Source organism: Scleropages formosus, chromosome 22, assembly GCF_900964775.1.
Source record: "Scleropages formosus chromosome 22, fSclFor1.1, whole genome shotgun sequence".
In the NCBI taxonomy this organism is placed as follows: Eukaryota; Metazoa; Chordata; class Actinopteri; order Osteoglossiformes; family Osteoglossidae; genus Scleropages; species Scleropages formosus.
The window spans coordinates 6,147,341-6,172,562 of NC_041827.1; the positions used below are offsets into that span (position 1 = coordinate 6,147,341).

At 44.0% G+C, this 25,222-nt stretch overlaps 3 protein-coding genes across 4 annotated transcripts; 2 read left to right on the top strand and 1 right to left on the bottom strand.

Moving 5' to 3' along the window:
* Positions 1 to 948: 948 nt before the first annotated feature.
* arhgef3l (Rho guanine nucleotide exchange factor (GEF) 3, like) lies at positions 949 to 9,871 on the top strand. Of its 2 annotated transcripts, XM_018726005.2 has the most exons (13): positions 949 to 1,178; positions 2,081 to 2,138; positions 2,260 to 2,319; positions 4,429 to 4,476; positions 4,624 to 4,731; positions 4,909 to 5,073; positions 5,283 to 5,345; positions 5,789 to 5,885; positions 5,960 to 6,036; positions 6,739 to 6,996; positions 7,297 to 7,467; positions 7,993 to 8,188; positions 9,402 to 9,871. In XM_018726005.2, exons 1-13 carry the CDS (start codon positions 1,138 to 1,140, stop codon positions 9,644 to 9,646), a joined length of 1,587 nt encoding a protein of 528 aa, XP_018581521.1. In that variant the 5' UTR covers positions 949 to 1,137; the 3' UTR covers positions 9,647 to 9,871. The 2 variants fall into 2 exon arrangements, with proteins under 2 accessions (XP_018581521.1, XP_018581522.1); XM_018726006.2 differs by lacking the exon at positions 2,260 to 2,319.
* Positions 9,872 to 10,378: 507 nt separating this feature from the next.
* LOC108918578 (properdin-like) lies at positions 10,379 to 14,769 on the bottom strand. Its single transcript, XM_018726007.2, has 9 exons — positions 14,578 to 14,769; positions 13,634 to 13,778; positions 13,348 to 13,514; positions 12,903 to 13,073; positions 12,541 to 12,735; positions 12,297 to 12,470; positions 11,871 to 12,062; positions 11,387 to 11,498; positions 10,379 to 11,293 (listed from the first exon to the last, which is right to left on the bottom strand). The coding sequence occupies exons 1-9, from the start codon at positions 14,636 to 14,638 to the stop codon at positions 11,155 to 11,157; spliced, it is 1,356 nt and encodes a 451-aa protein (XP_018581523.2). The 5' UTR covers positions 14,639 to 14,769; the 3' UTR covers positions 10,379 to 11,154.
* Positions 14,770 to 17,876: 3,107 nt separating this feature from the next.
* usp21 (ubiquitin specific peptidase 21) lies at positions 17,877 to 23,238 on the top strand. Its single transcript, XM_018725735.2, has 14 exons — positions 17,877 to 17,891; positions 18,591 to 18,618; positions 18,710 to 18,879; positions 19,456 to 19,515; positions 19,658 to 19,775; positions 19,882 to 19,996; positions 21,038 to 21,160; positions 21,243 to 21,307; positions 21,498 to 21,609; positions 21,704 to 21,785; positions 21,867 to 21,945; positions 22,075 to 22,182; positions 22,295 to 22,409; positions 23,148 to 23,238. The coding sequence occupies exons 3-14, from the start codon at positions 18,727 to 18,729 to the stop codon at positions 23,236 to 23,238; spliced, it is 1,221 nt and encodes a 406-aa protein (XP_018581251.1). The 5' UTR covers positions 17,877 to 17,891; positions 18,591 to 18,618; positions 18,710 to 18,726.
* The last annotated feature ends 1,984 nt before the right edge of the window (positions 23,239 to 25,222 follow it).

The following is a 25,222-nucleotide window of genomic DNA, read 5'->3' on the forward strand; positions in this document are numbered from 1 at the left end:
CTCAATATGTTATGTAATTTGGCACAGATAGAAATACAGGGAGACACCTTTTCAGAAGTGGAATGAAGAGTTGCACTACATACTTTCTGGTAAAGGGTGATAGAATGATCAAATGACACAAATAGTACACAGTCAATATGATGAAGTATTGTGCAATCTTCTTTTAGCATTGTCAAGTTTTTTTTTTTTTTTTTTTAATAAAAAAAGCAGAATGTCTTGTTAGGTTAAATGATCTATTCCTTAGCTAGGGACCAGTGCCACAAATGCTCTTAGTTTGCTTTTTTTATTTCATTACTTTGTATGATTAAATAAAAATTAGAAAAATTTATTCCTTATTTTTTGTAAAGGTGGCAGTTTCATAATTTTTCTGAAGTTTCCAAGATGTTGAAAAGATCCCAAGTTCACTGTGATTTCGAGAGTGACTGAAGAGTGAGACGGGAAGACACGTGAAGCAGAGCCCTCTGTAGTTTCATGAGTGCGCATGCGTCATCACGATGCATCGTCACATTGGTTGCCCTCCTGTCACATTATTCTCATGAAAATGTTAAAGGTTATTAAATATGTATGTTTTGGCATAATGCTGGTGTTTAGCAGATTACCATGTCTGAATATCTGCGCTGTTGAAAGTTTTTTTTTTTTTTTTTTTTTTTTCTTCCCCTCCAGTTAGGTAAGAGGTTTTGTTTCATGTGACTCACTGACCTGCACGATTACCCCAGTGCCCAGGGTGCCTGTTTTTAATTTTTTTTTTTTTAATTAAAGTTTTCTGATATTAAAGTGTTTTGAAGAGCCAGTCATTTGTATTCCTCAATACTTGTCATTCTCAATTTCAGGTTTCTTGTCCACGAAACAGCCAAACAGGAAACGTGTTAAGATTTGTTCTTTCTTTTTTTTTTTAAAAAACCCAGAGGATGTGGTAAGAGCAGCAAGTGTTAGAGGAAGAGACAGAGATGGGGGAGGGGAGATGCATTTGCTAGTAAGGTGAGGAAAGAGAGCTTTGCTGAGTTTCCCTAAATAAGTAAGAAAGTAAGAGTTGGAATCTTGGGCTCAAAGGTGGGAGGCAGACATTCAGACTAGTGTTTGTAGCTTTTGGGTTGGATGACACCTCCATCGCTGTGATCATGCTATGAAACGAGAGAGATGGAGAGAGAGGAGACTGCCATATATGCATCATCTTCCTGGTAGGTCCTTATCCGGCCTGTGTTTTACAAACACACTTTTATTTTCTTCTTAATATCTCTGATTTTATTTCATCTGGAGGGTGTCTCTCTGGCCTGTGCTCTCCGTGTCCATGGGTTCTGACTGTGTCAGTGTAGCTCTGCCTGGCACACTTTGCACTGGGTACTATGGTAGACCCACTGCTTTGTTGAGTTGACCCAGGGCAGTAGCTGCACCTTCGCCGTGTCGCTGCCGTGTCTTGGCGGTTTTCTGAAAATCCGGCTCTGGCAGGGCATTGGCCCACAGCAGATTCAAGTAATGACTGACTTAATGCTAGGGGACGCTGCCAAATTTTTTAAACGTTTTTGTAAAATTGAAAGTGTCATAAGTCAGACTTCATAGTTGCACAAATAAATTTATCTTTTTATCACCACTGAATTTTTGTCCTGTTTTGACACTGGTCACATGCACTGAATGGTTCACGTGAGTCATTTTCTTATGCTTTTAATACAATGTTTAAGTAGCCTTCAAAAAGATTGAGCATATGAGTACTTTCTGAGTTAGTTTGGCCTCACACTGAGTGTTTGAAGTTTTTGGAGGATTTATTTTGCACGTTCACTTTGTGTTGCTGTGCTTATTTGAGCCGGTAAAATGGCTCTGTCATGGGTGCAGGGGCGGCCGGTAATGTAGCGGTTAGAGCTGCTGCTGTTTTTGGACCCACAGGTTTCAGGTTCAAATCCCACCATCTGCTGTAGCACCCTTGAGCAGGGTACTTGCTCTAAATTGCTCCTGTAAAATTACCTGGCTGTATAAATGGTTAAAAACTGTAAGCAGCTTGAGATTGCAAGTCACGTTGGAGAAACAGGTCAAATAAATGTAAACGTGTGCGGATGGATGTGAAGTGGGGTGCTGTGGTCTCTTGCAGCTCCCCTCGGCCCAGGGAGAGACTCTCCACCTGCGCCAACCTCGCTGACTATGCAGGGGTGAGTGCTGCTCTCCCTCCACCTGCTGCGGAGGAACAAGCTCTGTAAAGTACCACACCTGGGGGTGGAATTAGGGTTTAAACCATGGTTTGTGTTTCTCTGTCTGTCCTGGGGTCTGTAGAAGAAGAGAAAGCAGGGCACCGGCAGTGAGAGTAAGACTGACGTGATCGCAGAGGACAAGGTGAATGTCCTGACTAACCTGTCTGTCTGTGCATCTCTCCCCAACTGATACACCCTCAGCCAAAATATGCCGTGCTGGACACATCAGGCTAACCTAGGGTTTACTGAGCATCCTAGAAATTTAAAAATGCATAACAGTCGAATCTCCCTGAAACTCATCTGGAAGACATTACAAAAATACTAGAAGTTTCAGCACATCGAAATCCACATTATGACTGTTGAAATCTGAAGCGTCACAGAGTAAGTAAAAATCACATAAAATCTAAGTGGAAAGTATTTATTGTAGTTCAATTTATTTGCCATATATGTTTTAACTATGAGCATAAAACAACAAGTGTCTTGACATTTACCAGGCGGAATTTCGTACACTGTACCTTACAGGGCTATTAGCTCTTCGGGTTGGTATATCATTATTGCCATGCAATTGATTACGTTCCGCGGCTGAAGAACAGCGTAAATATTCTAATGTTTAGGAGCATATTTATGTCTGTGTGCCACACATTGCTACAGGAAGCTAATTTTTATTTGGAATGACCGCCACTAAAAAAACGCCGAAGGCTCTGCACTTGGGTTGCTGAAAGCCTCTCCGAGGTGTACATGCGTGTGACCGTACGCGTGTGGATGCGCATTTCTGTGTGCTCAGCGGAAATTGTACGTGGCCACAGATACAAGAAGCGTTCGGTGTCTACGCACACAGACCTGTGACAGAACTACTACTACTGTGACAAGTGACGCTGAGCCAAAACCCTCGGAAAACAGGAAAGGGAAGGCGGGGGGGGACCCGAGAAATGTCCAGTCGCGGAAACAAAAATTACATTTTGGTACCTGGAGCAAATGAAAAAATAAGAACAATAGGGTTATAAGCCAAGCGGGCGGACAAGCATAGCATCAGCAGACTTGTTTGATTCGCACCGGAAGTGCAAATTCTTCAGCTAAGAAGCTCCCCCACCCTTCCTCTCTCGCCCCCTCTGCATCGTATCGCTCCGCCGCCGCTGCTGCTGCTGCTCCCTGGCAGAGCTGTGCTTAAGCGAAATCAGCAGTTGTAAAAGGCTATATCGGGAACTCCGAAAGTGCTCTACCCAGCTGAAGGCCTCAACAGCATGCCATATGTCTGGCGAAACCCTTTCGATCTCTCGTCTTCCGTGACGAGAAATACCTCTGCGTTTATGCTTCGTGAACCAAAGGGACACGAAATATTGGGCAAGAGCATAAAATTTATGCAATGCAAGTATGTATAAAATGTGAATTTGGAATGTGCCCTGGTAGGGCAGTGGTTTCAGCTGCTGTCTTTGAAACCAAAGGTCGCAGGTTTAAATCCCATCTCCAGTTGTAGTACCCTTGAGCAAGGTACTTACCTTTAATTGCTCCGGTAAAATTACCTAGCTAGATAAATGGGTAAATAACTATAAGTACCTTAACACTGTACGTTGCATTGGAGAAAAGCATCAACTAAATAAATGTAATGTAGATGTCCCAGTGTGCTCATTTCCTATTGATTTTCCCATTTAAGACTATATTTAAGGGCACCGTATTTAAGATGAATCCACTTCAGTTGACGCCATGTGCGTGTGACACAGCCTGCCGTTTACCACCGAAAGATTATTTTATCCTGAAATGGCACTTTTGCACTCTACCCAGAGATATTTCTACTCAGATGCTCAGCACTTGTTTCTGTCATTAAGGGTAAATGAATCATGTAATTTGATCTGCTTTCTCAGCATGACTAAAAAAACTGTTGTACTGCTCTGGTTGTCTGTCTGCTGTTGGTGACCCTTATCCTGGGGTGATGTCAACCATTATTTCAGTTCTGAATTAAAGAAAAAAATCTGAATTCTGGTTGTAAAGCTGCATTCTCACCAAAGAATTTTGGATTGAAATAATGGATCGTTAAAACTAAATTACAATTTTAAATAGCTGATTATCGGATTAATGGGTTTGTGGCACAGCTCATCACAGAATGAGTTTCTAATATTGGATGTGACCAAGTTAACACATTTGTCTTCCAGCGAATTAAAGTGGAAAGAGTTTCAGCAAGGTTGCTTAAGAGCACAGATGAGATGTGTTGCTGTGTTTAGGGGCTGAAATGAACGATTCTCCCTGTGTCTGTTAGGAGGAAGAGGACACAATTTCCACACTCGAGTTCGGTAAAGATGCTGAGGTACTGTAACTTGGCCCTTTTTACTATGTTTGTCACGGTTTACTTCTGTTTCTCCAATTTTCCGTTCATATTTTCCTTGAGGATGTCAGCTGGTACCTTAAACCGTGTCATTGAATGGAAGCGTTTGTCTATTTGTTTCAAATGTAGGAACCTAGTAACAAAAGAGTTAAACCGGTGGCGAAGGGTACCGGACTGGCTGGGTTGATGGCACCTGTCAAAACGCCATCCTTGAAGCGACTGAGCCAGACCATCCAGGTACCTTTGGGTGCTATTCGAATTTTCTCATTTGCAACCCGTTTCGGTTTGTAGCCATGCGTAACTCATGACATAACCACGTATCGTAAACGCACGTGTAAAAGCAACGATATAACTCTGTCATTTGTGAGGTGCCAGTCACGCTCCCCGCTCACGTAGCTTTCCTCCTGCCGTCAGAGGTCCATTAGCTTCCGGACAGAGTCTCAGCCCCAGCAAATGGTTCCTTTGCGAGCACGCTCGAAGGCCAGCTCCTTCCCGCGCAGACGTAACAGCCAGCTGTGGAGCGAGATGGTGGACAGCCTGAGCCAAGACCTGAGCGCCAGGGAGATCAAGCGACAGGAGGTGTGCGAGGACTCCGTTTGCTGCGTCAAAACGGCACATGTCTCCACTTTGCTGATTCCGTGGGCTATTTTGTGCATGGATGGATGGATGGGTGGTTGGCTCTCAATAGCAACATACAGTCCAACACTTGAACCTTTCGTTATCAGATCAAATGTCATGCAAAAAAATGTCATTAATTTCAACTCCATAATGTGCTTCCTCTTTTGCAGGTAATATATGAACTGACTCAAGGAGAAAAACAGCTTATTGAAGATCTGAACTTGGTCCAAAAGGTTTGTTATTGCTTTGCTGTGACATAATTGTCTATAACATATCTGCTATCAGAATGTAGGTTCGAACCCCGCTCGGTCTACGTGGAGTTTGCATATTCTCCCCGAGTCTGCGTGGGTTTCTTCTGAGTACTCTTGTTTCCTCCCACAGTCCAAAGACATGCAGTTCGATGAACTGGTGATGCTAAATTGTCCTTAGTGTGTAAATGAGTGACTGACTGTGTGTATGTGTGTGGCAACCCTGCTATGGACTGGCGTCCCTTCCAGGGTGTACCCCCCTCTCTGGGATAGGCTCTGGACCACCACGACTCTGCTCAGTACATGGAGTTATTGAAACTGGACTGATGAATTTCTGCTATCTGCCTATGTGCTAAAATACATAATATGGAATCACAGCTTTGTTTGGCATCATCGTTATCACTGTCGTTCTGTTGCTATTCTCACAGGTGTATTATGAGCCCATGCTTAAATTGGACATCATGACAGAGAGTGAACTTGGCCAGATATTTGGGACATTAGACACCCTAATACCCCTGCATGAAGGTAAAATTCATCACAGTGGCTTCATCCTTCAGTGACATCTTTATTGGCACTGAACTTCCTTAATTGGCTCGTAGATTTCCTGAATCGACTTGAAAATTTACGGGGCTTGGAAAAGACGGTGGGCGAAGTTGGTCCCACATTGCTGGACTGGGTGAGTGTAATGGAGGCCAAGTGCCACCAAAGAGGAAGAGTGACAAAGCTGAACCTACTTTTAGATGATCAGGGTCTGGTCTAGTACATTACATGCAAATCTGGTCGAGTTAGTGAGTGGTGTAGCAGTTAAGAGTCACTGCCCTGTACTCCAAAGACCTAGGTTCAAATTCTATCTCCTGCTGCAGTACCACATGCAAAATCTTTGTTGCTCTCCTAAAGTAGCTGGTAGTGTAGTGGTAAGAGCTGCTGCCTGCGAACGTGCAGGTTGTATGCTTAAATCCAGCAGTAGTACCCTTAAGCAAGGTACTTACCCTAAATTGCTCCAGTAAAATTACCCAGCTGTATAAATGGGTAAATAGCTGTAAGTAGCTTAACGTTGTAAGTTGCCTTGGAGAAAACTGTCGACTAAATGAATAAATCTAAAAATGAGCCAGTTGTAGAAATAGCTTAAATCATTGTGGAGAGATTTTGTTTTGGAAAATAGCGTCAGCTAAATGCCTTGATACTATTAATAATATACTACAATTACATTCATTTACGTAGCGGATGCTTTTCTCCAAAGCAACTTCCAATAAACTCTATGCAGTGTTATGAGCCCACACACCTTATTCGCCGCAGTGACTTACACTGCTAGATACACCACTTACACTGGGTCACTCATCCATACATACATAATGTGTCTGTTTTGCTCCTGTCTCAGTTCCCCTGCTTGGAGGCCTATATTACCTACTGCTGCAACCAGGTGGGGGCTAAGGCACTGCTGGACCAGAAGAAGCAGGATCGTCGTGTGCAGCACTTCCTGCAGCTGTGTCAAGAGTCCTCCTTTAGCCGCAGACTAGACCTGTGGAACTTCCTCGATCTGCCGCGCAGCCGCCTGGTCAAGTACCCGCTTCTGCTGAAAGAGATCCAGAAGTGTACTCCTCCTGAACACCCTGACCAGGACACACTACCGGAGGCTGTGAGCGATGCCGGTCTGCTTATAACGCTCACACTCAGCTTACAGTGAAGTCTCAAGAACAGCAAAGGAGAGCAACTCTCTTTGTCATTGTGACCTTGACTATCGGCTGATGTCATTATAATTCAATTCATCTCAAAATTCTTAGGGAGGATTTAGAATTTTTCTACTGACTGAGGCAAAAGAAGCGCAAATGCAATATGTAGTTAATGCATAAAAGAATGAAAATGTGTTGTAAGCTAACAATGAGTGTTGTCTTGGAGAATACAAGCAATCAGGATCTCTGCTGTTGTCTCCTTCCAGATGGAGATGATACAGAGGATTGTGTCAGAGGTGAACAGCAAGACAGGGGAAGCTGAATGTCAGTTTTACAGACGTGGGCTGTCCTACCCTGAGGAAGGGCAGAGGTTGCCAGAAATCCAGCTCTCCCGCTTCCTCTACTGTCACGGAGAGCTCAAGCACCACAAAGGCCATGTTAGGATTCTCCCTCTTTTCATTATTCTACTTATTACTGCTGCATAGCTATTGCGTCCTGCTAAGACACCTTTTAAACTTGCATTCATTTAGCTGACACTTTTCTCCAAAGCAACTTACAATCATTCGCCCATTTATACAGCTGAGTAATTTTCTGGAACATTTTAGGGTAAGTACCTTGTTCGAGGGTTCTACAGCTGGTGGTGGGATTCAAAACTGCGACCTTTGGGTTCAAAGGTAGCAGCTCTAACCCTTACACTAGCAGCTGCCCCCCCCAAAAAAAATGTAATAAATTTAAAAAAATTTGGAAAGAACTTTTTTTTTTAAAAAAAACTAATTTTACTCTTCTTTTGTTCTACTGGACCCTTGGGTATTCAAGTACCTACAGCTTACAAATTTGTTTCCTCTAGTACTTCTGCATCCCCCTCTCCTCTCTGCTTTTGCATTCGCTCATTGGATGATAACCCCGAATGTGGTGCATATCTCTGTCACCACCTGCCTAACCCTCCCCCCCGCCCTTTGCAGAAGCTACATGTCTTCCTGTTCGAGTTGGCCCTGGTCCTGACGCGCCCTGTGTCACAGGAGAGAGACGGTCTGATCCAGTTCCAGGTGTATCGCCAGCCTCTTCCCGCTGCCCACCTGCTGCTGGAGGACCTTCCTGATGGGGAGGGGACCAGTGGCAGCTCCTTCCGAGGACCATTTGGTTCTGCGAATGACAAAGGTACACTTTGTGTGTGTGTGTGTGTGTGTGTGTGTGTGTGTGTGTGGGTGGTGGCAGGAAGTGTAGAGTGAGGCATCGTTTTTACAGGGACTTCATTTTTACTGCCGTGTTGGCGTCGGGCATTTTCCTCTGCACATGGTGAGGCTGATAATGTTTTGCAGTCTCAGTTGATTATAGATATTTACATTTATTCATCTAGCTGATGCGTTTTTCCAAAGCAACTTACAGTATCAATCTACCTGCAGTTCTTTACCCAGTTATACAGCTGGGTAATTTTACTGGAACAATTTACACTAAGTATCTCGCTCAAGGGTACTAGTGCTGGAGTTGGCGCTCAAACCTGCAGCCTTTGGGTCCAAAAGCAGCAGCTCTAACCACTACGCTACCAGCTGTCCCACTGAATACTAGACACTGTTGTATCTGTACCTCTGCAGATCTCTGTCATCCTGTCCTCATATTATGCTCCTATTCGTTTTATTTTCCATAATATAAGATGCACCTGTTGTATAATATATATACAGTAAGGGTCGTACCAAAGATAATGAGCATATCGGAGTTACCAAGAAATGACAGACAGTGCTGAAGTGTTGGTATAGTAGCATACCATATATTGTTTCACTCCCGATTGAAAAACGGCTCCATCTGCTTCGGTTGCATGTTCATATTTCAATGTGAATATTGGTCGATGAGGGCATGTCGTTTCGACAACGCGCCGCGACTGAATTTCTCGTAAAGGAGGAACAAATCCTGGTAACTGTGTAGGTAAACGAGTGAGCAATGATTACAAATTGTAACAAAAAATTTATTATGTTGATTTTTTTTTTGCATTTTCCATTTGATTTCGTTAGGTTAATCATACTATTGGAGTTAGTTTGCACTATACGGCAGTTTTTAGAAAAATATTTCACATTCTTGAAATTGGAGAATTTCGGCGAATTTTGGCACTGGGTTTTAAGCACAGAATAATCCGGTACCTTATAGGACCTGATGCTTTCTAGAATGTTCTGGTAAGTCTGAAAAACCAAACCAAAACTGGCGGTCTAGAAGAACTGGTGTTATTTTTGTAATCAGCAAGCTTTAACTAATCATAATCAATGCAAAAAATCGACATAAGAACTTTGAAAATTTTTGTTACGTTGTGTAATCGTTCGGCCTTGATTCCCAAGAACTGCTCCTTTCTTTACCGTCTTTTTCGCTTTGCGATTTTCCGCAGCCAAGAACTGTTTCAGAGTGAGCAGCAGAGGCCGCACCAAAGTTCAGTCACACAGCCTGCAGGCCAATGACTCCTTCAACAAGCAGCAGTGGATTTCCTGTCTGCGCCAGGCCATAGTCCAGTCGCGCGACAGAGAAGCTCAGACGGCCCAGTCGATGGTCTCACGACAGACGTCGCCCGATCCCGGCCTCTGCCACATTGCTGAACTGAGCCTGGACTCGGATGTGGAGATGTCGGACACGTAGGAGTGATCATGGTCACACAGCAGCTGCTTTTTGGCTACGGGATTTTGTGGGTTTTTTCCAACTTGGAAATTGTGAGAGGAAACTCCCCTCCGTTTTTCCTTTTTGTCTCATTGGCCCACTCGTTTGCCCCCGTTGTTGCTGTAGAAATATCCTTCAGTCTTGCCTCCATTGTTTGTAAATTTTTTTGGGTAAATGTAAATTTGCCTTTAAACATGTTGAATAAATATTTTTTTACCCTAAACTTAAAAAAATGGCAAAAAATATTATATTTGATTTAAACATGGCTTTTTCCCCTCCTTTTCTCTGCACAGATACCTCTAATTCCAAATATCCCCAAAACACCTCCCCCCCGCCATCGCCCCTTGGTGTATGTTTTTATCAACAATTGCTTTTTAATTTAGTGCAAAATCACTTCCATTAATACTGAGTACTCAGGTGGACATGTACTGGTAAATATTTTGTACCGTGTGTGTAGGCCTTGGTTCATATTTACTATATTTTTTGTGTCAAAAGGATTGCAAATCTCACAACAGAAATTAATAATTTAAATTTTTGTCTGTTTTAAATGTAGATAATATAGATTTTACATTTGCAATATTTGCTCAGTTTGTCTAGAACACTTTAAATCCTTTAGTAATTCTTAATGTCCCTTTGACCTCATGGTACCAGTCAGCACTGTTAAAAATGAATCCCAACAGATTAGTCAGAGTAAAAGCGTAGGAAATTGCAGGGTAAATTATTATACATTTTATTCATGTTGAGAAAGAAGAGACAGAGACAGATTCGATGCTGAATAATTATTTCTGGTCACCTGATCTGTAGTGTGATTGCGCAACCCTGATCTTGACATTCCATCTCCTTCATACAGTAAGTACACTTAGGAGTCTATCTCTAGACCCTCGAGATGGTAGCATGAAATCATATGGCTTGAATCACAAGGTAATGTTCTTGAATGTTCTTGAATTCATGAATATTCTTTCAGCTATTAATCCCAGTTATTTATTTTGTCATTTGAGTGTTTTTGTAGCGTCTTATCAATGTTCCATTGTTTTATCTTATCAGTGTGTTCCAATGAGAAGACCTAAATGAAAAAGGTATCAGATTATACTATTACTTATTACATTTCAACGTAAGTAACAACAGTGACATCAACATAACGTAGTTATTGCTATCATACAGCTGGTGTTATAAGAGCTGGATGATAGATTACTGTGAAAGGTCAATAGTCTATACTTTGTATAATGACCTGAAGTAATTGTTTAATGATTTCAACTGTTTTAGAACTTTTGTACAAATTGTTTAATTGTATCAGTCTCCCTCTTGAATCAACATGGATTAGAATTGAGCATTTTATGTGTAGTAGAGAATTTTTGTCTTATTAACTTAATGTTTTGAGACCCATGTATTGACTAATTACAGCCCTAATTTTTTCTTTGGCATACTGTACTGGAACTGAGTGCTGCACCTTCTCTCAGGATATGGGCTCATATTTTTCTTAATCACCTTTGCTAAGGCAGTCCTCCCGAACCTGTGCATTCCGGGACGTTATAGCAGAGTTCGGACTGTGATGTTTCTACATCTCTGCGGCAGAGCAACCACGGCTTCCCTGCAAAGTAGGCCTCTTCCTTCTTGGATCCTACAAGCTTCCTGAGAGCACCAAAGAGAGAGTGTTTAGGAGCGCACTGTGGAGGAATAATGGATAAGCACAGATGGAAGAACTGGAGGATGAAGTGCTGGTACCTGTACTCGGATAGGTCAGGCACACATTCCCGCTGCCTGGTTTTCTTGGCATCAGCTCCGCAGGGGGGTTTGCACAAACCCCAGTCGCTCCATTCGCTCCAGGTGCCGTTGACTGAGACGCAGATACAAAGCACTGTTATCATACACTGTTACCACTGTTATTGCATGGACAATTGGTGTATGTATACGTACATTTCCTGTTTCATTGCTTTATATTGCATACAAATGTTGAAGTCCTCAATCTGGTGAGCACAGTTCCTTATTGATAGGCTGTTTCTATGGTCCTCCTTGGGTTATAACCCAAGTTTCAACACTTTGGCCACAATAAGTGAAGCACATTTGGAAAGATGAATCTTGCTTAAAGGGATCTATGCTTTCAATGACAAGACACTATTAAATACAAAGCAATGGTGATGTATGAGCACCCTCTCCTATCACAAGTAGATGCTTTGTTGGCATGGTCTCGCGTGGTCACACAACTCACATCTGCAGCGTTCAATGGAATAGCAAACCCGGGTCTCCATGATATCTCCTGTACATGACTCTCCATTCCAATCTCTGTAGAGGCAGGTCCGCACCCTCCTTTGCGTGCCTGCTGAATACTTGCTGCACCGGATATCCTTGCCGGATCTCTTACACTCTGCCCAGGGTCCCCAGGTTGACCACTGACCGGCCACTGAGAGAAGGAGATATGAGAGTGATCAGACATCCTGCTCCTCCATTGGAGGATCCGCCCCATTTCTTCATGCTTTTCAACCCATCATGTCTTAATCTGGTAAAGTGTAGATGGATTCCCTTTGCCTGAAGTGTTCACAGAGTCAAGACTGAACATAACAGACATTGACTCCTGAGCTAAAATGCTCTACCTCCGCTCTGTTGCGAGTTTCGTGCGTGCAGCGAGAGTGGCTACCTGGGCAGGGCACCTGGGTGTTGCACAATTTCTCTGTTGTAGTCTTGCCCGGGCAGGTTTGAGCCCCATGGCGGGGTGCTGGAGAGTTGCACTGGCGACCCATCATCGTCTGTCCCACTCCACAGGTCACTGAGCACTCCGACGTTGGACTCCAGGGGCCCCAACCGCCAGACACTGAAGGCAAAGGAGAGGTTAACTTACAGCGCTCACTCCGGAAAGCATTGCGGTTGTGATTTGGTCCTACCGGGGCAGTATGGCAGGTTGCTGCAGGCCTGAGCTTCGTGAGAGTGTCCAGAGCAGTACTGGCCGGGCGGGTTAGATGATGGGGCCGGGTTGGTGCAAAACCTGCTGCGTTGGCGTTGGGGTGGGTCCGCACCTTCCTTCATGCAGCTGCTAGGACACGGCCCCCAAGAGCTCCAGTCTGACCAACCACCGTGGACTGGGTGGTGTGAGGGTACCAATCACAGAGGAGGACGAGCCAGGAACCAGACCCAAAACAAGGACCGTCAATCCCAGAAAACTTTATCAATGTTTCATTAGACAAATTTGAAAATACACTTTGTAAGAAATTCAATTTTTTTTTTTTTTTTTTTAAATCCTCGGTACCTGGGCAGACTTGGTTGGTGTCGCAGGTTTCTACATCTGTGTCTTTTCCGATGCAGTTGCCCCCACACTCAGGAGGTGGCTGGGTGCAAGTCCTCGAGCGTTTCCTCACCCCTTTGCTGCAGGTTACCGAGCATCCCTGCCATGGCCCCCACTCTGACCAGCCCCCTTTCTCTGAGAGAGAAAAGAGGTGATTGTTTTCTGTGTTGGTTCTGATGTTTGTGATATAGCTCAGGGGGTCCTTATCTGCGGCACAGAGGTGACTCATCTGCCTGTGGTGATGTATTTGCACAGCTTCTCTCTGAGGATCTTCAGGATGTTGAGGTGGTATTTGTCTGTACTGCAGTCATTAGAGTGCTTGTTCATGGTTTAGTGTATTGGGGGGACTGTCTGTGCTGTATAGGGGCTTCTCTGTAGAATGGCATGTGACCGTTTGACTTCTACCTACCAGGGCAGCAAGTTTCTTCCACGCAGTATTTCGTCTGCAAGGTGCCCAGCTCTTCGGTGTCGTTGCAGTGGCCCATCCCGTAACACTTACGAGTCCTTTGCTTCACCCCCTCCTTGCAGGACACGGTGCAAGGACTCCAGGGGCTCCACTCGGACCACGAAGAGGGACTAGAGAGAAGAAGGGTGAGATTGGGCAAGAGGGCCGATGTGCGTGCGTTCAATCCAAATTCCGTAGAATGAGGAAGTTCGAAAACAGCGTAGAAGAAGTAGAGCGCTCTGGTTCTCACCTGCAGGAGTCACACTCTCCATCCTTGATTTGGAAACCGTAGTCGACGTTCAGACAGCAGTCGTCCAGCTCAGTTTCTCCAAGGTACAGCCCACAGGTGCCTTTCTCTTTGTTGAACTGACCGTAACATTTCACCACCTCGGACACTGTGCACAGGCATGACAACGATATACCCATGAGAAACACATTAAAAAATCTATCTATCTATCTATCTATCTATCTATGTATCGCCAAACAGGGACTATGAAAAGCTCTCAATGTAACCAACTGATTTATGGACCTACTGGATTTACTGTTAAACACAAAGTGCGTCATAGATGAAAATGCAAAATTCTGAACTATACTTGACTTGCACAACCATTGTTTTCCACAAGTAGTTTCTGCATTATTTAAATAAACGTTTTACACACACACAGTCTGAAACCACTTGTACCGAGTGGGGTCGGGGAGAACCGGAGCCTAACCCACCACACAGGGCGTAAGGCTGGAGGGGGGAGGGGACACACCCAGGACGGGACGCCAGTCCATCACAGGGCACCCTAAGCGGGACTCAAACCCCAGACCCACCAGAGAGCAGGACCTGGTCAAACCCGCTGCGCCACCGTACCCCCCGTAAATATGTTAGTTTTGAGAAAATATACATTTTCTTCCTTTTTTCCATAGTCCTGTTATCTTTTTTTCGTTTTTTTTTTTACATGAGAAGTACCTGAAATGAAAATATAATTTTGAAACTTACTTTCTTGTTTGGAGTTTCTAATATCTTTCATCTTTGATTCAATAAAACATGTAAATAATAATGCTTATTATACACTGTACATGTTCAATGATAAAAAGACTCTTTAAAGTAAAATCCAAAATTAAAACTAAAAGTAACAGTTAATTACATGGAAAAGATAAGCTTGCAATAAACCGCATGTGACCAGAAAAGTGATTCTGAATTCTTACCTGTCTCCTGGACAGTGAGGAACAGCGAAAAAACCAGCAACGGCAACATAACATTCACCATTTTACTCCGTGAGACTATTTGCAGCTGTTGACCTTACTCCTTGAGTAACTCTCTCAGAGTGCTGCTTTCCTGAGCTTCCCACCACTGTTTTGAGCTGCCCCCCCCACTCATCCTCCCTCTCTCATCCAGCTACCACCCATTTTTTCTCTGGTAAGCACTTCCCACAACACCACATCACTATTGCATTCTTCTGCTTTTGGGTTGAGTAACCTCTCAGTTGCTAATGTCCGCTCTTACACAAATCCAAAGGTCTGTTCTTAGGATAACTGGTAAACCTAAATTGCCCTTAGTGTGTGTTGTGTGAGTGAGTGAGCGAGTGGGTGAGTGAGTGAGCGAGCAGGTGGGTGATCGAGTGAGTGAGTGAGCGAGCGAGTAAGTGAGGGAGGGAGTGAGTGAGTGGGTGGGTGATCAAGTGAGTGAGTGAGTGTGTGAGTGAGTGAGCGTGAGTGAGTGAGTGTGTGAGTGAGTGAGCGAGCGAGCAAGCGAGTGAGCGGGTGAGTGAGTGAGTGAGTGTGCAAGCAAGCGAGCGAATGTGTGAGTGAGTGAGTGGGTAATCGAGTGAGTGAGTGAGCGAGCGAGCGAATGAGTGAGTGAGGGAGGGAAGGAGTGAGCGAGTGATCTAGTGAGTGAGTGAGTGGGTGATCGAGTGAGTGAGTGGGTGATTGAGTGAGTGAGTGAGTGTGTAAGTGTGTGAGTGAGTGAGCGAATGATCTAGTGAGTGAGCGAGTGAGTGTGTGAGTGAGTGGGTGAGGGAGTGAGTGAGTGAGGGAGTGAGTGTGTGAGTGAGCGAGCGAGTGAGTGAGTGAGTGAGCGAGCGAGCGAATGAGTGAGTGAGCGAGCGAGTGAGTGAGTGAGTGAGTGAGTGAGGGAGGGAGGGAGGGAGGGAAGGAGTGAGTGAGTGAGTGAGTGAGTGGGTGATCGAGTGAGTGAGTGAGTGATCGAGTGAGTGAGTGTGTAAGTGTGTGAGTGAGTGAGCGAATGATCTAGTGAGTGAGCGAGTGAGTGTGCGAGCGAGCAAGTGAGCGAGTGAGTGAGTGAGCGAGTGATCTAGTGAGTGAGCGAGTGAGTGTGCGAGTGAGTGGGTGAGGGAGTGAGTGTGTGAGTGAGCGAGCGAGTGAGTGAGTGAGTGATAGACTGGTGTCCCTCCTAGGGACCACAATGACCTAGCAGCAGAAAGTAGTCACTGTAAATGTATTGACTGATATTTTTTGCGAATGATCAATGCACTGATAGCCTATTACTACTCACAATGTATCGCTGAATATATTCGGCTCTGTCGTACCGTGTCCTTTCAAAGATTTATGTACACTTGACATTCCATACACAACTGTTTAGAGTAATGAAATGGAAACAGACTTTGTGAAACAATGAGTGTTGCCACATTTACAGTTCACAAAATCATATTTAGGGTCAATGGCTTTACGGGAACAAGTCAGAAAAAGAAAAAAAGAAAAATCTTTTTCCTCTTCCCGCAAACACAGCGACTGTTTTTGAACTTCCCCAGCACTCCTCCCATCTCCCAGTTAATAAGGTTAAAGCAGTCAAAAAGGAAGTGCAGCACGTTCTCACCACATCTTTCACAGGCCTGGTGTGCTCATATGTGTGTCTAGATAAATTAAACATCTCCCCCCATTTAATGAACTATTTCTGTGTCTTCTGGAATGAGGAACCGAGACCCAATGGAAATAAGCTTAGAAGAAAGATATTATGGCTATCGTTGCAGAATTATAAACCGCACAAGGGCACGTCCATAGACCGATCGTTTCAAAAGAGCTGCATAAACACTAAGAGAACATTATTAAGATGAAACTGTATAATAGGTGTTTTTTTTTCTGGTTTTGAAATAACATTCCCCTGTTACTGCGTTATTTAATACAAACATTGTTCAATACTGTTAGTCTTCAATACACACTGTTAAATATTAAACTGCATCACCACTGCGTTGCATTTAACCGCACTGTAAAGAAGCAAAAATACCTACTTTATAAAAATGGAATATTTACATTTCAGATTTACTGCATATGGGGGGTGCGGTGGTGCTATGATGCAACGGGTTTGGCGGGGTCCCGCTCTCTGGTGGGTCGGGGCTTCGAGTCCCGCTTGCGGTGTCTTGTGATGGACTGGCGTCCCGTCCTGGGTGTGTCCCCTCCCCCCTCCATCCTTGTGACCTGTGCTAGGCTCCAGTTCGCTGTGACTCCGCTTGGGACAAGCAGTTTCAGCCAGTGTGTGTGTGTGTGTGTGTGTGTGTGTGTGTGTGTGTGTGTGTGATTTACCGCTGAATCATTTCACTATAAAGGATACTACACATGGCAATACAGTGGGCCATGCGGGTATAGGTTTGAATCTGGCTCAGTGTGTGTGCAGTTTGTACGTATCCCCCGTGTCTGTATGCATTTTTTTGGTTTCTTCCCACAGTCCAAAGACATGTGGTTCAGGTGGATTGGTGATGCTAAATTGCCCATTGTGTGGGACTGGGTGTGTAAATGTGTGTGTGTGTGGCATCCTGTCCAGGGTTTGCCCAGTGATTCTGGGATAGGCTCTGACCACCACGACCCTAATCAAGCAGTTTGCAAAAGTGAGTTAAGAAAGTTAAAAAAAATCCAGTTTACCACCTGGCAAACTTGTTACCAACCCTTTGGCCCTAGGATAGATATTCATTGAAAATACACACACACACATCTTCAGAACCGCTTGTCCCATACGGGGTCGCGGGGAACCGGAGCCTAGCCGGTAACACAGGGCGTAAGGCCGGAGGGGGAGGGGACACACCCAGGACGGGACGCCAGTCCGTCACAAGGCACCCCAAGCGGGACTCGAACCCCAGACCCACCAGAAAGCAGGAAGGTGGTCCAACCCACTGCGCCACCGCACCCCCTCTTTATTGAAAATAATCACAATAAATTTTATGATTGCGTGTGTGTGTGTGTGTGTGTGTGTGTGTGTGGTGGTTGTCTACTCTAACTCCTTTTCAGAAACCACCTCTCTAGATGTGAGTTGTGGAACGACAACCCTCGTGTGTTGTGCCCCGAGGGCTAATTATAGACAGAAAGGGAGGGAGGAAGAGATTAGACCAGATTAGGGTTCTAATTCAGATTCGCGCAGCCGACAGTCACATTAAGACAAGCGGAGAGGCTGGAAAAGGCTGCAGTGACACTTCCCTGAGCTGTGAATGGCTAATTCTAGAAGTTTCTTTTAAATACACTAAACTGCAGTGAGAGTCACACTGTACTTTGCATCTGGAAATTATTTCAAGGTGAGTTTTAATATTGTGTTCGTTTTGTTCCTGAACAGCAAAATTTAAGATGTTGAGCTTTCAAAATTTTTCCATAAATTCTAAAATAAATTTAGTTGTTGTTTTTTCACATCTAGTGTGTAGTGAGTAAGCCCAACCTTTATTAAAAAAAAATGTAACAATAGAGCATATTGATTTAATCTGAGATTGAAGACTGCTTTTCATCTTCATATTTTGAGATACATTTTTGATTCTGCAGCCTAGTTGGGACGGGTTGCATGAATGAAAAACCTTCCTGCCACACATACACACATTTATTAAGTTTCAGGATTAGTGTCCAATTTATTTACAAATCAACAATTTAGCCACAATGTGATCACACTGGTTCTATACAAGTTGGATTATTCGCAAAGTAATTTAACAAGAACTTGACATTCATTGTTTGCAATTTCAGTCTGCCAGCATACAACATGACCTTTTTTTTTTTAATGTTATGCTGAATTTTATCCAGAGATTTTCAAACATCTGGAAAGTCTTTTAGAGCTCTAAAGGTGTCCGGTGCATTTTTCATGACACACAGCCAGCGACCCTCTGTATTCATCCGGGTAAAAATATTTATTGAGTGGGTGCAGAAGAGTAGATTTACTCATTTACTTGACACTTTCCTCCAAAGTGGCTTATGATGTTAAGTTCCTTTCAATTATTTGTGCATTTATACAGGAGGATAATTGTACTGGAGCAGCTCAGGGTAAGTAGCCTACTCTGGGGGTGCAACATCTGGAAGTGGGATTCGAACCTGCAGCCTTTGGGTCCAAAGGCAGCATTCCTGCTTCCCACAGGGCAGGCGAACAGAAGAATGCCCGGGGCTGGTGACATTACCATGGAAAACTCGTGCCGGGCCTTGTGCCGCTCCTTGGTCACCCACAGCGGCGTGCAGGATGAGGCGGACATCTCCAAGTCTGTATTGTACACCTCCCTCATGGGGCTGCTGCTGGTTGCTGACAAAGAGGTATCCACTGACAATGTCCTTTCTTTTGCGCTTACGCTGGTGCTTCTTAGTGCCCTCTCACAGTATTTCACCGAGGGACCTTCTAATTTAAACATCAGTAGAGTGAATCCCATGACTTTTTTTTCCTGTGCAGAAGCGATATTGCGTTTGAACGTTATCATACTCGTTTTCGGAGCTGTAGAAATTGAAGCGACGACACAAAGGATAGAGGCAGGTCTGAAAGGTCTACCTGGCGAGAGTAGTTCAGCTTCCCTGGAGGACGGCGCACCGCCCGAACCTTAAGATCTCACGTCGGGCACGTGTTCGGACGCTCGCCGCCTCTCCTTCTTACTGCTCTGCATCTACTCTAAAGGAATGTGTCGTCCGTGCGTTTGACCTTTGTCGTGAGCCGCTCTCCGAAGCAAGTTAATAGGATAAGCCTTCTAATTTGGGATGCTGGAGACAGAGCGCAGACGGTGAGCGAGAGAGAGGTGCTACTAAGTGAAATGGGAATTGAAAGTATGAAAGAATAAACTTGCATTCTCGTTGCCCAAAGAATAAGATGATGTTTCTGATTGTGCGTTTCTCTGTTTTCAGAGAGAAATTGACTTATCGCTGGGCACTGGAAAGGTTGGGCTGCGGAATGTGGGAAACACAGTACGCCTGTTTATCACATCACCGTTTATAATTTCCTTCAAGTTAGAAAAAATACAATCAGTGTTTTTTATTTACTTTCATCGCCATCGTTCGGATTTCGGTATTCCGTATCTCCACATCTGACTTCTTTTCTTTTCTCCAGTGCTTCCTCAACTCTGTAGTTCAGTGTTTGTCACACACTCTCAGTCTAAGAGACTACTGTCTAACCAAGGCCTTTCTACAAGAAATGGGCTCCGCCAAAGAGCCACAGCTCATGAAAGGTAGTTTTTATTTTTCATGGGACCAGGTTTTGCTCGCAGCCTTTCAGCAAACACCCTTTCGCCAGCACGTTAACCAACCCCTCCCACGTTTTCTCCCCAAACGCAGCATTCACCCAGGTCCTGTCTGACCTGTGGGACACTAAAGGATCTGAAACAGCTGCAAATCCCGGTACATTCTACTCCGTCTTCAAAGAGTCAGTGCCTTACTTCAGCGGCTACAGGTCAGTTCCAAATCACACACACACACATTTTCAGAACCGCTTGTCCCATACGGGGTCACCGGAGCCTACCCGGTAACACAGGGCGTAAGGCCGGAGGGGGAGGGGACACACCCAGGACGGGACGCTAGTCCATCGCAAGGCACCCCAAGCGGGACTCGAACCCCAGACCCACCGGACAGCAGGACTGCGGTCCAACCCACTGCGCCACTGCGCCACCGCACCCCCCAGTTCCAAATCTTTTGGGCCAATTAACAGAATCCAACCTCAACAAAATCACAGCACTCAATTCTTTCCGCTTTTTGAATATGACCAAGTTAGTCTGTGTAACGGGGGGCGCAGCGGTGCAGTGGGTTGGACCGGGTCCTGCTCTCTGGTGGGTCTGGGGTTCGAGTCCCGCTTGGGGTGCCTTGCGACGGACTAGCGTCCCGTCCTGGGTGCGTCCCCTCCTCCTCTAGCCTTACACCCTGAGTTGCCGGGTTCGGCTCCGGTTCCCCAGCGACCCCGTATGGGACAAGTGGTTCAGAAAGCGTGTGTGTGTAGTCTGTGTAACAGGTAATGCAAAGCACACTTACTACTGACATGTCTGTGCGGCAACTGTTAACTTCAGTAAGACTGATCATGACCATTTTTAAAAAGCTATTCTGAGCACAGTGGGGGGTGCGGTGGCGCAGTGGGTTGGACCGCAGTCCTGCTCTCCGGTGGGTCTGAGGTTCGAGTCCCACTTGGGGTGCCTTGCGACGGACTGGCGTCCCGTCCTGGGTGTGTCCCCTCCCCCTCCGGCCTTACGCCCTGTGTTACCGGGTAGGCTCCGGTTCCCCGTGACCCCGTATGGGACAAGCGGTTCTGAAAATGTGTGTGTGTGTGTGTGTGTATTCTGAGCACAGTCAGTCTATGGCGCTTTTAAAGAGCTGATTCGGTGTGACTAACATGCTTTGTAGGGTGCAGTTGATGAAAACCAGAATAATCTATTATTATAATAACGATTGTCTTTACAATCTCTCTCTCTCTCTCTCTCTTTCTCTCTCTCCTTCTGTCTCTCAGTCAGCAGGATGCGCAGGAGTTTCTTCGCTTTCTGTTGGACAGACTTCACTCCGAGATCAACCGCTGCCCACCGCACCGCAATCCAGCACACACCAATCTCGCCCCCATGTATGCAAAGATCAGGTACTGAGACCACTATTCGATGGAGTCTTTGTTCACATGGAGTAGTTATTCACTCCTTTTGTCCCCCCTCCGCTTGTGCCAGAATCGAAGAAGAAGCTGCAATGATGTGGAGGAAATATCTTGAGAGAGAAAACAGCAAGATTGTAGGTAAGATGTAATTTGTTTTTATTTTAACACTTTCGTTTTACATGTCAGTTATCCGTTTCTCAGTTTCCCCCCCAGAGTATTTAAGATCTTTTAGTTTTTTTGTGATTCCTCCATGATTCCTCTCTTTATTTCCGTTTTCCTCCCATTTGCTTTACCTTTCACCTGCCCTCTCTCCCCTCCGCTGTACCAGACTTGTTCTCCGGTCAGCTACGCAGTACTCTGCATTGCTCCATCTGCTCTCACTATTCAACCACTTTTGATGTCTTCTATGACCTGTCGCTACCTATCCCGAAGGTACTCCCGTTCCTTTGCGTTTAACTCGGCGCCAACGCTTATTGGATGCATACGATCGTGTCCGTTTATCTCTTCTTTGTGCCACGTGCCGTTTCAGAGGAGTGTGGCAGGGGCCTCGGTTTCTCTGAAGGACTGTCTTGAGCTCTTTTCCCAAGAAGAACAACTCGACCAGGAAAATTCACCTGTATGTACCGTGCAAATGACCCTTTCAACCTTTGCACCTGAAGCTACCGTAGCGGAAATAAAGCGCTGCGTTGTCTTTCAGTTGTGTGAGAGGTGCGGGAAGCGCACGGTCAGCACCAAGAGGCTAATCATCCAGAGGTTCCCAAAAGTCATTGTTCTGCGTATCCTTTGCAGGGCTACTCTATGCATTATAATTATGAGTGTGTATCTGGAAACGACGATTCTGGCATCACTAATAAGAAGATTGCATATGGTACATTTTTAATGCAAAGCCTTGACGGTGCTGTCAGACCTGAACCGGTTTACCATGTCGAGGTACTCCATCAGCAAAAGCACTGTGTCCGTGTCCTTTCCGCTCACTCAGCTGGATCTGGGCCCATATGGACCTGTGGATACCGGTACGTTGCTGTAGTCACCGTAAGTGGCGAAGATTAGCAGTAGATGTCCTCCTACCCTTTCACTGCAAATTGTAATAGATGTTCGCTCCGCCTGATTATGTGTTTCTCTCAGGACCTGTTTTGTACAACCTGTATGCTGTGTGTAACCACTCGGGCACAGTGAACATGGGGCACTACACAGCCTACTGCCTGGATGAGTCTGGCTGGCAATGCTACAATGACTCCAGGTAATTCATCAGGTGTATGGATCTATTTTCCGTCAAGAATCAGTGAGGTACTCAAATCAAATCTGTAAAAAAAAACATAAGCACATTGCATTTACATGTGTTTTTCAAATTTTTCCATAATGTTCTTATTATTCACAGTAAAGCAGGATGGCTCCCTGATGCCTGGACGTGTTACTGAAATCTATGTCATCAGTTTTATCCCCTGTTCTTTTATGTGAACATCAGTTAGCTTTTCCAACTTTTGGGAACTTGAGTTATTCTAAAACATTTACCCAAGATAACAGTAAAGCCGAGAAAAGGATCATGGATTTGGGTGTAAATGATTGCCTATGTGGAGTTTGCATGAGATTCCTTAGTTTTCTCCCACAGACTGCGGACACGTATTTCACATGACCTGGGAAATCTAAACACTAAGCGTGTGTCTGTGTGAGAAAATAAGTGTGCCGCACTGCTGGATAAAAAAGTGGATAACTGCAGGGAGTTTAGTATAGTGTAACAAGCACTGAATGTTACCTTGGACAAAGACATCAGCTAAATACTAGGTAATATTAATTTTATGTCACTTTGGAGAAAAGCATATGCCAAAAGAATGAATATAAAAGTGATGAAACGTGTATGTGTGTGTGATGAAACAACTCAAATAAATGTTTAATAAAATATATAGTGTAATAAATGACTGCTACCGAAAAATTAACCAGAAACATCACAGCCCTGATTAAATCCTTCTTTTATTTTCAGGGTTACTCCAATTGCTGAATCTCAGCTCCAGTCCAGCCAAGCATATGTTCTTTTCTATCAGCTCGATGTCAGTAGCCAAGCAAGGAAATAAACCGAATTGCAAGGTGAAATTGTTTTCTTTTTAAAAAAAAAAAAAAAAAAAATCATACTGATGACCATATGACCACTCTTGGTAAAGAACAACCTATGCATTCAGAAATTAATGTAAAGTTCAAGCATTAGAGTTCTGCTACTCCCTCAGAGGTGAAAAATAACTGACGGAGTTTTTGTCTTGGGCAAGACCACTGGATCAGTTGCTGGTTAACGGCCTCCTGTCTGAAAGGTACGAGAAAACTACAGCAGGACCTCTCAGGGTCACCGCTCTCACACAGTGCCACATGAAACTGAAAAAGTTTCATAAAAAGCTTTTGGAGCAGCATCCACTATTTCCTTAGAAATCTGAAGAGGTGTAGGACATTTGCAGACACAGAAAAATTAACAATCCTACAAATAGTTAAAAAAAAATAGCTTTACATTTAAACAAATAAGGTATAGAGGTGAAACATATGTTGCATGGGAAACTGGTGTAAATATGATATTCTTATTTGTGCTGTGAAATGTGTGCTAGGAAAAGACAATAATGATGTTAATTATAGGATCAGTAATAATATTACTATGCTAGAAGGTGTACTGAATTTGGATTTTGAAGGTGCATTTTGTGTACTGAAATGGAAATATAATGTTTTTGCTAAAAGATGCTGGTGGTAAATACTGTGTAAACACAGCATTCTTTGTCTAGTCGGTGCTAAGAAAACAAGTAAAACACAGATTTCTAAATGGAAAAGACAGTACCTATATCTTAAAAGTGTCTTTCTCATCTGATATATGGATTTTGGTCATATTGAATTATTAGCTGGGTTTTTGGGGTATTACAAGGCTTTGGAAGTGTTGGGTGTTCAGAACCAACACATTTATTTCAGTTCTTATTCTTTTTCTACAGATTTCAACTGACTAACATTTTACAGGCCTGTCATATATTTTCTCTTGTCAAAATGATGTTAAAAGTTAGGGTTAAGATTATGGTTAGGTTTATAAAAGGTGTATGCAAGTGATTGTTTATTAAAAAATATCGAAACATAAAATCCCAATTTTGAGGGACTCCAGCTCTTTGGTTTGGATGAAAACTATATTCCCCTTACAATTCTGTCTTTCCTCTGAACAAGAAAATAAAAGTGAAAAATGTCTACAAAATGCCCACATTATTTTTTTCAAAGCAGCAGTATTTCATTACATTTTTATTTTAAATAATGTCTAAATTTGGTTAAAAATCCAGACCAATTCATTCACTCTGATACTGAGGAGAATATCAACCAGTTATGGCTGAAGTTTCACTCCAAGAGTGACAGATGAAGTGTTGACTAAAGATCACACTTCTTTGTTCAGGTCCAAGCTGCAGGATAGATCCTTTTATTGCACTACCCAAGACTCACTTCTTCATTAAATATGTAACTGTATACATATATGAAATTTTTAATTGAATAAATGGAGCAGTAAATGAATAATGTAGATCCTGTTGTGAGGAAGGGGAACTTGGACCTGTGACCTTTTGGTCTAACCATTACCAGCTGTCCCATGGTAGCATACAATTATTTAATGTATTCAGAAAAGAAGTGGCATAATGCAGCCACACATAACTGTGTTGATGGGCATCTTAAGTTATCTTATTAATAATTTCTTTAAATAAGTGATTCATCCGGGAAAGACCGAATATCGCCCTGCACAGTTGGACAAAACCACTGCAAATCCACTTAGACTGCACTGTCATCTGCAGGTGGGAAGAAGTAACTTCACAAAATCAGGGAAGACTTCTTGGATGATGGTCACTGAGACAACATGTACAAAATGCCTTTTGACTTTTAAGACAATCTTTCATTAAAATAAAAAGGGGACAGCTGGAAGAATAGTGATTAGTACTGCTGCTTTTGGACCCAAAGACTCAAGGTTCAAACCCCACCTTAGGCTCCAGTAAAATTACTAGAAAATAAGCCAGCCGTATAAATGGGTAAGCAATTGTACTAACCTTAACATTGTAAGTT